General features: G+C 42.5%; 1 protein-coding gene across 1 annotated transcript in view; it reads left to right on the top strand.

Annotated features, from left to right (window-relative positions):
• Positions 1–12,017, top strand: part of LOC131462437 (glypican-1-like) — a 60,400-nt gene extending 48,383 nt beyond the window's left edge. The window contains exons 6-11 of the mRNA XM_058633674.1: positions 4,677–4,842; positions 4,941–5,071; positions 7,133–7,261; positions 7,542–7,675; positions 8,013–8,188; positions 8,532–12,017. Coding sequence (XP_058489657.1) covers positions 4,677–4,842; positions 4,941–5,071; positions 7,133–7,261; positions 7,542–7,675; positions 8,013–8,188; positions 8,532–8,737 — 942 coding nt within the window. The 3' untranslated portion in view covers positions 8,738–12,017. The remainder of the gene's footprint in view (positions 1–4,676; positions 4,843–4,940; positions 5,072–7,132; positions 7,262–7,541; positions 7,676–8,012; positions 8,189–8,531) is intronic.

The following is a 12,017-nucleotide window of genomic DNA, read 5'->3' as shown; positions in this document are numbered from 1 at the left end:
GAACAAAGTTAGTTCTGGCCTGGGACGTTTCATACTTCACGAGAAACTCAAGTGCAGAACTCCTTCAAATTGCTGGCCAATCACACTTTAGTGGTCGGACACTGCACAAGAAAAAACCTATGCCCAGATGATGTGTCAACAACAAGCTGCAAGAACTCCCTAACGAGGTCTGCGAGAAAATAATGACGCCATTCTTTTCTCGTGGCCCTGGGAGAGAGAACAAATGTCTCTGTTCCTGTGTACAATACCTTTCCTTTCCTTAGTGGGGGCTCCTCATGTTTATACACCTCCCAACTGATGCCGTTATGTTTGTGCAGAGACAGTCTGCAAATAGCCATGCAGCGCATGTGTGTCACGCATGTGAAATAATCAAAATGACAAAATATCATTCCTACTCTGAATGAGGTCGTGGTTTGCTCTCTGCCCCATTTACACACACTCGTCCAAAGTCCCAATAAAGTGATACAAAAAATATCCCTTCTGACTTTTGAACCCCACAGGAAAATGGAAAGTGTTTAATAATGAGTTTAAACAGAGGTAGTTTAGCAGCAGTCCTCCAGCCTCTCTCTCTCTCTCCCTCTTTTATTATTCTTTACTTCATTTCCTCATCTTTAGGATGTTTTTTTTAGATCCAGGTAAGACACATGTGCATAATGTAGGATCAGGTGCAGTGACTCAGGAGACCGCAGTTAAGGGCGCTAGGAGTTATTATATCCACACCGTTATTTGAGGAGGAGTTGATCCAACTATGGCTCCTCTGCATCATGAAGCCATATTTTTAGACGCACCTGAAATTTTTGAAAGACCTACTGGAGAGAAACTATTTTCGCTTTCAACAGGATATTTTTTGTGACACTGCAACAGCAAGCTGTAGAGGAGGCTGTGTGGGGCCACTTGGTCAGTCCTTGCCAAAGGGAATTTTCAAGCCGTGTCTATTGAGCTGTACAAAAAGACGGAATGCAGGGCAAACTCCTGAGAGCTGATGATTTGCATCATTAGTCAGAGACCATTCTGTCGACTGAAGTTCTTCAAGTTGAGCACTTTTGCTTTTGTCATTGTGTTGCTGGAGACGTTTCAGTCCCCAGAAGAAGCTGCTGCACCCATTACTTACTTTCAAAAAGCTTTCCAGGATAAAAAAATCCATTCACCAAATCCAAGTCCGCTCTTTTTCCAATTGGTGAAGATGTCTGCAGCAGACAGGCTGCTGGGCACCCACATCCAGGCCCGAGTATAAGTGAGAAGAAGAGAGCTGTCTGCAGGACCAGAGGCCTTGCATGGTTAAGCGCCAAGATAAAGTTATCTCCCACCTTCTGCTAAGAGGTGGCAGGTTCACAGCTGACAGCGTCTTCATTCAGAATAGCCTGCTGCTTTTTATATCAAGTGTTGACACGGTTCTCTCTGTAGCTGTCACGATGAAACATCGTACCCCACAACAGCAGGTCAACAAAGCATTCCTTGATAGTCTGTGTGAAAATGAAAATTGTTCAACAGCAAAAACCGATTCCACCGACAAAATTCCTGGTAGGTTTGCAGCCTGGGGAGAGTCTAATTTCTCGTCACTGTATCATTTATGTCAAGGCTGATTTAGTGCATTTTCACCAAAGGAAGTACAGACTTCAGCCAGCTGTTCAATTTCATACTCTCACTCATTCTGTGTGGGAGCGTGTTGCTGTCGTCACCCGCAGACAATCAATACTGGGCTGGAAAAAAACAGTCAGAAAGTAGCATGAGAGCAAGATGATAAAAAAGACTGTGACAAACTCCACAATCCTCTCTTGCCCCCCCCCCGTCTTAGAGGTCCCACGACCACTTCACTGTGCTCCATCATGTCTGTTGATATTTCCCAGAGCTGTGCTCCATCATGTACTCTAGTCTATGAATAAACCATTCATACTATGCAAACTTACCTCTTATCTCTCCCCACCTTTTTCTTGTAATCCTATCTTAAATTGATTGGACCCCAATAAGACAAGTGCTCCTATTTATAAATATTGCCACTTTAATGGCCCGCGTGTGTGAAGGTGTTTACCACATGTACAAAAACAGGGTGGAGTAAAGTCACGCGTCTTCCTGTGTGTGTGCTCCAAACTCTCCTCTGCGGACACCTGTGTTAGCTTCCAAATTACAAAAAAAAAACATGACACGAATGCACAATAGGCGTAAGCTGGATTAGCCGTGAGGAAAAGTAGTGAAAGGGTGATGAAAGAGTGTCAGCCTGGGGATGTAGGAAAGCAGAGCATGGAGGCAGACCCAAGATATGTGGAAAAACTGAATGTTTTGAGCCATGTTTTTGTTAGACAGAAAATAAGATGCAGTCGTTCTGTCTGGTACAGAATTAATTCCTCCGTTGCTTCTCTCCAGGCTGCACCAGTTGCTGTGTCCTCAACTTTTTCTGGACTGTTTTATTCCCTCGGGTTGGGGAGTGTAGGAAATAGGCCACGCGCCACATAGCTCACTCTGGAGGCAAGGAGTCTCGATTGGCTCACTGTGTAACACAAGGGGGAGAGGTCGCTCATATATCCTTCCTAATTACAGAGGAAAGACAAGCACACACACACACACACACAGAGAGAGAGAGAGAGAGAGAGGATTGTTGCAAATAATATAGAGGACACTGGCAGGTATGGGGAGTAACTACACAATAGGCAACTATCAGGACAACCAAGGACAATTATACAGTGTCTTTAAAGCATAGCACAATGATGTCACAGACCCACATGTGCAAATATCGTTTTTCAGACAAACCTATATTCATATCAATCTCCATAGTCCTGTCCAGAATTTTGAATGATTCTCCTTTGCACTCTGCACAACTGCAATTCCTACTTTCCATTGTTTCAAGTTAATATTAAACACAATATGTGAGTCTTGGTTGCTCTCTCCATGATATACATTATATTCCCCCCCCCCCCCATTATAATTCCCCTGCAATTTAACCTCTTAGCTTTTTTAACCACCCCAAATCTGCCTTATTTTTCAGGCACTCCCCACTGCAAACTCCCTCCCTTCACTCTTCTTTCTCACCAAAAAAGCATTTGACTGACTCACCCTGGCTAATAAGTGGTAGGAGAAGCATGGGAGGAGGGGAGCAAAGAAGGGCAAGAGTGGGATCTGACTCACGTCTCGGATGACTGGAGATTAATCCTGGGAATGTGGTTATTGCTGTTCTCTGTCAGTTTATGAGAAACGCCATGTCTAACTGACAATAATTAAGTCACATATGCATGTACACATTACATCAGAGGTGCATTTTCTCATTGCATATTTTAATTGTGGTTCGAGATTTAGTTTAGTTTTGAAACGGCATCAAAATAAATAGTTTTTTTGCCTTAATTGTGTGGATTAAATATGATTAGATTACATTGTAATTATCCTTGTGGGGAATTGGGGTTAGTAACATAACGATAAATAGCCATTCAATAAAGCCAAGGGAAAAAAATTTTGAAAATAAAGATTTGTTTGGCGGAAACTAAAGAATCAATCATCTTGACACTAGAACTTGACTCAATTAACATAATATGAAGGGAATGAGACATTATTGAGACTATATATGATGCACTGCCTTTATTAATGCCAGGATATTTATCAGGGAACGATGGATCCTGGGAATTCAGTTTTTACACAGAGCACGCTGGATTGAAATGATTGACAGGTCTGGAGTTTGACGTTTTCCGACATGATCCCTATTGTTGCCGTTTGCACTGTATATTTGTTAAAACTGGTTTCCTCTGTGACTGTAGTGTTGGAAGAACAGTGTCTAGGAAAAGCATCAGGCCGGCCCAGATGTCAGCTTAGAGGAGCTTTGTATGCGTAGCTGGGCTCTTTCCATCTCTTTCTCTTTCTCTCTTTCCATCTCTCTCTCTCTCTCTCTAACACACACATGCACATACTTCCTGAGGTTTTGCATGCATAGCTGCACTCCCTTGTGAACAGAGCTTACTGGTATTAACCCAGTTTTATTTTTCATGCATGAAGGCCTTTTCCTGGGGGAACAACCTTGTGGGATAGAGAGAGACATTTTTGAGTTAGGGAAGGATGGAGTTCAGAATTGAGGATAGACGTATGACTGTCAGGGCCTTTTCATTGCATGTTAAACAAAAAAAATAATAATTCTCCCAAAGTGGTTTCCAAGGAAACTGGGCTGAATGAAAGTCTGCTGCAAACTAAAACAGGTCACCATGGGAGGTTATGCGACTGTCAATGTCTAGTTTAAGGATTGTTCATTTTTAGATCGTATTCAATCTGAATGCTCTTAGGGTTTGAACTGTCTTGAAAGGTCTTAAATTCTGGCATTTCTTAGAAATGAACTGGATTATGAGATTTCTTTGGAAACATCTACCTCAGTTTTTATATAGCGCTAATCCCAGCTCTTCCATAAATACCACCAGCAAACACCTGACAGCAGTATCTTGGATTAAGAAATTGAGCCCCCCCCCCATAGTATAACCCCCTCACTACAGACAATGCACAGTTCTGCACGTTCAGCTGAAGTTTTCATGTTAAATATAAGTGGGAGTTTTTTTTCTTGTTCTTTGACTTCTTATAGAAGCCTTGTTTTGAAAAACTGCTGCTGCTTTCCCTTCAAGCTTTCAAGCTGTTAGATCATCTATGCTTGACAAAACAGCAATTTTTCATCCAGGTGTTGTGTATTTATTTTTGTCCTTGCCCTAACCCAGGTGCAGCTGAGCCCTGAGTGCACGCGGGCCATGATGAAGATGACTTACTGTCCTCACTGCCGCGGCATGGCCTCCGCCAGACCTTGCGCTAACTACTGCAGTAACGTCATAAAGGGCTGTCTGGCCAACCAGGCTGACCTCAACACTGAGTGGAGGCATTTGGCAGGTGGGCAGCATTCACATCCACATTATGGCTCTACCAGCCGACCTCATATCAACTGTTAATGCTTTCTTCCTGGTCACCGTACCTCCCTCTCTTTGTAGAAACTTTGATTCAGGTGGCCGATCGCTTTTATGGTCCATCGGGTGTGGATGGAGTGCTCCTCTCCCTTCCCTTGCGCATATCAGAAGCCATGCAGACTATGGGGGACAACATAATGAGCATCAACAGCAAGGTTAGAACATACAATGGTTCTGTTTCACTACAGAAAAATCCAACCATTTTGCAAACATACTGCATGTCAACACCATCAAATTCACACTACATCCTTTATATCCCAGTGTTTGAATAGCCCTGATTAGGAGTTACTGGCTATTAACAGTACAAGTCAATTTAATGTGATAAGTGTTGCCCACTGTAATCCACGATGACGTCTGATTTACGTAGCAAAGACAAAGCTGTGTAGTTTGCTCAAGCATGAATCAATGCAAGGTTATAATTTGTGTTAGGAGCAAGAACTTCGCACCTACCAGCATTCCACCGGCAGTTAGCAGCGCTTTAATCAGAGGGCTGGAGGAAGGGGAACGTAACAGAAATGTGTCCACCTGATATAAATCTAGTTTTGGTAGAAACCCAAGCATTATTACTGATGATGAGTACCTGGCATTAAAACTTAGCTAAGTCCTTATCCTCAGTGAGGAATAATGAGCAAAGGGAAAACAGAGCAACAAAGGAGCAAATGATGTTTATATTGTTTATATTCATTGATTTGAAGGGAAGCGGGTGTTTTGAAACCTTTATTTGAAGTTTCGAAGTGTCTCACAGTCCGACCTGTTTGCAGATGTTTTAATTTACTTGCACAATGTTGTTTCTCTGACTGTCTTGACATTAAAACCAATCACTTCCTGTGCACAGTATTGGAGGGCAACACGAGAACACAACGCCCCTATACTGAGTAATACCCACAGTGTTACTCAGTAATACAAAGCTGATTGGCGTAATCAGCTTGGTCTGAACTCTTTTGCAACGGTTTCTATTTGTTTGTATTAAAAAGGTCAAAGGGCACTACAGTCTGAAGTACACATAAATGTCTGTTCAAACAGTTCAAACCATTTTCAAATGAGTTCACACGGTGACATCACTTCTAAGTCGCTCACTGCAGCTGTTAAGCTTTTAAAAAGGACTCATTTCTAAATACTGTCAGAAAACGCCACGGTGCAAACTCATAAAGTCCCGTTGATTTTGGTTCAATCCCATGGTTTTTGATTACTGGCACCTGATTGCCCCCTGCTTTGTTTGTACAATTAACACCTGTCCTGCCACTAAATCAAAGCCCCTCATACCCAGTTTTAATTGGAGTCATGTGAGTCATCCTTAAGTCTGTGGGCCAAGCATTAGCTTCCCTGTTAATGGCGTTCGAGCCACACTTTTATACGTCCCTTAAAAGGCACTGGCACCAGCGAACATCTGACCGAGTTGTTTGGCGAAGGTGGAAAACCGTGTAGATGGTGAGAGGAAAGACAAAGCTCCTTCTGTGCCGGTTTGCTGTTAAAGAGCCTGGCTGGCTTGAAGGTGAACCATAGTCTGGCAGACGGCCTCTGGCCCGGTTCACAGTATGGTAATCACACAACAGCGTCGGCCTCTGAGGGAAGGTGTTGATCTCACACGGACGTCAACTGATACTATATGAGGTAGAATTATGCTAGATTAAGTTGTGACATAAATCAGTCGCCATCGAAAGCTAGCGTACAATAAAAACAATGTTGTGTACATGTAAATGCATCAGCGATGACACTTTATTTTTTTGTACTATCTACTATGATACACACAAGACTAACAAGTGATGCTGGCAGATGTTATTAGAAGCTTACATTGGGATTATTGTCTAGTTAAATGTGAAGGTTCAAAGGCTTGCAGCTCCTCTAAGAAGAATGACAGATTGACTGCAGTCTTACTATTAAACGTGAGCCTCACAGGGACAACTACTTTATCCCGAGCTGTAAAATGATTTGGCTCGAATGTTGCCACGATCGAGTCAGAGCTTTTGCAAATAACCACTGTCACATTCGTGTGTACTCGTAAAGTTCATCCACATATGGTAAGATGGTAACAGTTCGACAGGACGCTTTACAGTTGTCGATGAAAGTGGCTTTGATAAAGCACTTAGGTTTGAGCTGAGCTAAACTTAGATTAGGAGCTGGGTAAATTTACATATTCCCCCCCCCCCCGCGCCTCGTACCCTTTTCATGTATCTTCTCTTCTCTATATGTCTCGTCTTCACTGTCTCCCGTTTCAGTTGTACCAGGCATGTGGCACCCTCAGAGAGGAAGGAACCCACAGCACAGGAGGTGGTGAAAGCCTGAAGAGAGAGAGAGTTACAGTGGACGACAAGCTGGACACCTTCTCGAGCAAAATAGAAAAGCTGGTTAGTATTTAGCTGACTGAACGTGCAATAGCCCGTTCACAGTGATTCTTTATGAGATTGGAGACATTGGTCATCATGGACAATTAAACCCCTTTTGCCATTCCGTTCACCTTGACACAGACAACCAGTGGGTGATTAGATGGGGATGGTTGGTTGAATGCGCTGCAGTCGGTTATTATGGAAGCAGCAGTTTTCCGTAACTCTCCAGTTCAAGCGCACCGGCACGCTGTTATTTCGAGCAAAGCACAAATGCTAATGATTCTGCTCTTTTCAACCTCAGGTGTCTGATGTAACCATGAAGCTGAGGGAGATGCAGTCGTACTGGGTTTCGTTTCCAAGTCTGCTCTGCAGTGACAGAGTGGCCACTGGAACCGGGGCTGAGGACAAGTGCTGGAACGGCATAAGTCGTGCCAGGTAGGACCTACACAACTATAAAGGAATGTATTATCTAAGCAGTAATTGATGATTGTTACTGAGGTAATCAAACATTCGTATACCATTATTTAAAATGCAGTAGTAGAAAAAAGACATTTCACAGTATTCCTCTTAAAGGTTTAAACTGGATTCTTGCTCAATGAATTTATGTAGTGATTACTCTGCATATATTTAGTCATTTCACATTCTGTTCCCTCTGGTCCCCTAATGAGGATGTCTTTAACCTAACTAATTCAAGGAGTCATTACCACATTTGGCGATTGTGGCCAAACGTCAGCAAAAGTTACACAGTTACACAGTCTGTTTCTGTTGTCAGGTACCTTCCTGAGGTGATGGGCGATGGCTTGGCCAGTCAGATCAACAACCCTGAGGTGGAAATTGACATCACCAAGCCAGACATGACAATACGTCAACAGATAATGCAGCTGAAGATCATGACGCACCGCCTGAAGAATGCCTACAACGGCCAGGATGTGGACTTCCAGGACACAAGTGTGTACCATCACTATCACACTCCACTGTTTCTCTGCTTTACTTTTTATAAGCTCCAGGAAAATTGCAAAGCCAGTGCATTTTTAACTAACACAAAGTTATAGAAACAGTGCTTGGCCTAAATATGTGTGCCTTTTGATCATATTTCATCACAGTATAGGTAACACAGGGTAGTGTTGGCTATTACGTCCTTGTCCTTTTTTTTTCTGCAGCTTGCACCTGGACACTCAACTTTATCTGTAGTACTAGCCGAGTAAATGTGAAATGTTCAATACAACTATGGATACACACTCAACAGTATTTTTGTGTCACACCATTGAGCTCGTGTCCTGACTGTCTATAGGTGACGATACCAGTGGTTCAGGAAGCGCCACGTGCGAGGAAGAGATGTGTTCCCGGAGCCCCAAAATCGTCAACCCCGCCACCGAACGACCTGTATACTACCCCATCCTTCCAGTCAACAAGGAGGTGAAAGCGTTGGCCAACCAGAACCTGCCCTGCATCGCCATCTACCTGCTACCGCTGCTCATTTTGCTGCTCCGGCGATAATCGCGGGGGATTTTACCAACTGGGACTGAGTTTGTGACACAGGGTTGTGGAGGCCGAACGGGGAGGGAGGAGAAGCTGGGGATAGTCACTTTGCCAAAACTAAGTAAATTTAAGGAAACCACAAAAACAAAATCACTTGGACGGACCTTGTTTTGGTTCTGGATTAGAACAAAATGGAATTGCGAGTATTCATTAATGTGTTGATTCTGCTCTTCTCTTTTATTTCTTGCTATATTATGACACAACTAGAGCTGGTCTTTTTTGCATCTTGTAATGTTTTGTTTCTGGTGTTTGGGTTCTCTGAGATTATATCTGTACCTAAGACATATGTAAAACTATATTCCTAACAGTATGTTGGTGTTGACACCATGGGGGGAAGAGAGAGAGAGAGAGAGAGAGAGAGAGAGAGAAAAAGAGAGAGAATGGGGCTTTGCAGTGGCACTAGGATACATATATTTGTTATTCCACTCCTGAGAACAGCACTTGTGTTCAGTAAAATTATTTATTTATCAATGACTCACAATGGATCCGTCAGTGATTTAATCACTCCCCAGTATTTATGGCAAAAAAAAGAAGAAAAAAAAAGGACACGTACCACAAACTTCAGTGAAATAAAACATTGATTGACTTTCATGGCAGTATAATCTAGACATAAAGCCTCAGAATACTTCCACGGTGAGGAAGAGTGCACTCTGTGTCAGCACTTTTTGCCATCTGAGCTGTAATAATAGCTGTGATCACATTCACACTGACATGATCGTAGGAGTAACACGACCTACCATTCACCACTCCATCCATCCACTCGTCCCTACATTTTACCCTGCCACCCCCACCGAACCCCAACCCCCCCCCCAAAACCCTGCTGGCAGTGTAGGATCAAGTCGAGAGTGGGGTGTAAGCAAAGCACATGCTAGGCCGGGGCACATCTCAGATGACAGCGGCTTCCCACTATAGAGCACCGTATGAGGAATGGGGGTGTCGGTTTGAATTCCCCCCCCCCACCACCACAGCAAAGGCTCGACAGTTTTGTAGCAGAACAGAGATTTACACAGGAGCAGAAACACTGCTACGCTTTTTATTTTTACAGTATTCCTACAATATGCACAGCAGAGTGAAAATATAATAAGCATCATTTTGTGTGCTCCCTGCGATAATCCTCCTAATTGCATCCAGCGGTCATAAGTTTTTGTCTGTTTGTAGCAGTGATAGATATCACAATAAAAGCCACACCGTGCATATCTTTGAACCATACTACTATTGCTATAGCAACCACAGCCGTGTACATATTTTGATTTTTTTAGTTTGTTTTTTTTAGAGGAAATAGCCGATAAGATATCAAAATGTTATAACAAACACATCCTTTAATGCTATGACTCTTATTTCTTTCGTTGTCTGGTCTGCCTTATATTTTTCTGCAACTTTTTTCACATCATTGCCTCTTTGTATCCCACGCTCCGACTCCTTCTTTACGCTTCTCACCCCTCGACAGTTATTATGACCTTTAGAGCTTTGCTCATGCTATTACATGATGGCAAAGGCAATATGACAATGACACAGTGCTTCATTATGTGTCAACCTTAGTGGGAATGTGGTGGAGATATAGTGCGAGGCTTTCCCGGATGAGGCGCTTGCTGGGAAAGCACATTTTAATTTGAAGTCAGAGCTATTATTATTTAGGAATAGGGTGTGCAGAATCGTGGGACTACGCTTGCATGTGTGTAAATGTTCATGTGTTTGTGTGCACTTGTCTTTTAATAACAGAGCAAAAACAGTGGAGATGGACAATATAGCCTGTTTGAATCTTGTTTGGGTGGCACAGAAATGTATTAAAATGTATTGGACTCTTATTGTGTGCTATACAGCTGACGGCAATGGGAGATTAATACGTCTCATTTTTCAAAAAATGAGTATTTTCACCATACTACTGTAATAACTCCCAAACTGTATTAATCCTATCTGTACTTGTCAGTATTGTATATGACAGAGAAATGGATGTGCTTTTTAAAGTACACCATTGCTTCAGTTTTACACTGGGCCAATCTTCTATAATTCATTTTGTTAACAAAAATCCATGTGAACTTGACAGCTGATAATACTGCAAATCCAGTAAAGTAGGTTTGGGGCTGTGTTAACTTGTAAGAGACCCATCTGTTATATACATGGTCAATGAATGAGAGAGACTTTTGTTAACTGACAAATGATATCGATGGTACTTAGTTTTCTTTTTTCTTTTTTTAAATGCTTTAGTAATGAATGCTCTGTTGCGCTGTGTGTGTGTGTCTATGTGCGTGTGCGTGTCGCTCTGTTAGTCCCTGGTTTAAGAAGTCTGCCTGTGACTGCCTTTGACACTTTTGTATAAGGTTGGGGTCAATTTGTAAGATTTAAAAACAGCCAGATATGATGACATAAGGTGTTAAACTGAGGAGAAATACAAAAGCAAAGATCCATTAGCAAGAGCATGGCATGGGTCCTGGTTTTTTGACACTTTCCTGAATAATCAGAAGATGAATGTGAAAGTAAGATTTAAAGAAAAAAAAAAAAAGCCTTGTAAAAGAATGAGAAATGACTCCAACTGTGATGGTGACATTCCACTTCGATGACAACTTGCGACTTGAGACTCAGGCTTCGGTTTCAATGACTCCCTCACAGTGTCATCAGCTGAAATTTGCACAACAACAAGCCCCCCCACCCCACCCACCCCCTCTCAATTCCATCACCTTTTGATCTCATTAATTTGTTGCTCAAAGTCCTTCTCCCTTTTATAAAACCAGCACTTTTATGAGGCCAATAAATGGCACTGTCAGCACAAAGACATCACAATCTGGTCAATCAATGCATGAGTCAACACCTTCCAGGAACGACTATTGATTGGGAATGTGTGTATGCAGAGAGATGTGGCCCAGTAAGATGCCTCCTCTTCAACTGTGGTGGAACAGTGGTGGGTCCAGAGCACTGATCTTATATCAGCCGCTCAATCCTGCCCTCATTTACCACTGTAAGTGGCAAAATCAAAGCTGGTAATCCGACCGTTGAAAACCGCTTTAATCTACACTGAGTTGAGCGTGGGAGGCATTTCTAAGGTGCCAATGTTTAGGGGGGAAATTAATTTGAATTGTCTTGTTTTTATTTACATAGTTTTTGTTGTTACCAGAAACATATGGAGAGTTTGGAGAGTTTGGTGCCAGAAGAGATGCCAGAAAGAGGTTGAAAAATACAAATGTCTCATTTGCTGTTGTACCTGAAATCTTGTGTCAATTATATACATTGTAAGATTTTCAAA

This window comes from Solea solea, chromosome 1 (assembly GCF_958295425.1).
Source record: "Solea solea chromosome 1, fSolSol10.1, whole genome shotgun sequence".
Classification (NCBI taxonomy): domain Eukaryota; kingdom Metazoa; phylum Chordata; class Actinopteri; order Pleuronectiformes; family Soleidae; genus Solea; species Solea solea.
The sequence above is the reverse complement of the archived record's forward strand: the minus strand, read 5'-3'. Positions and strand labels throughout refer to the sequence as shown.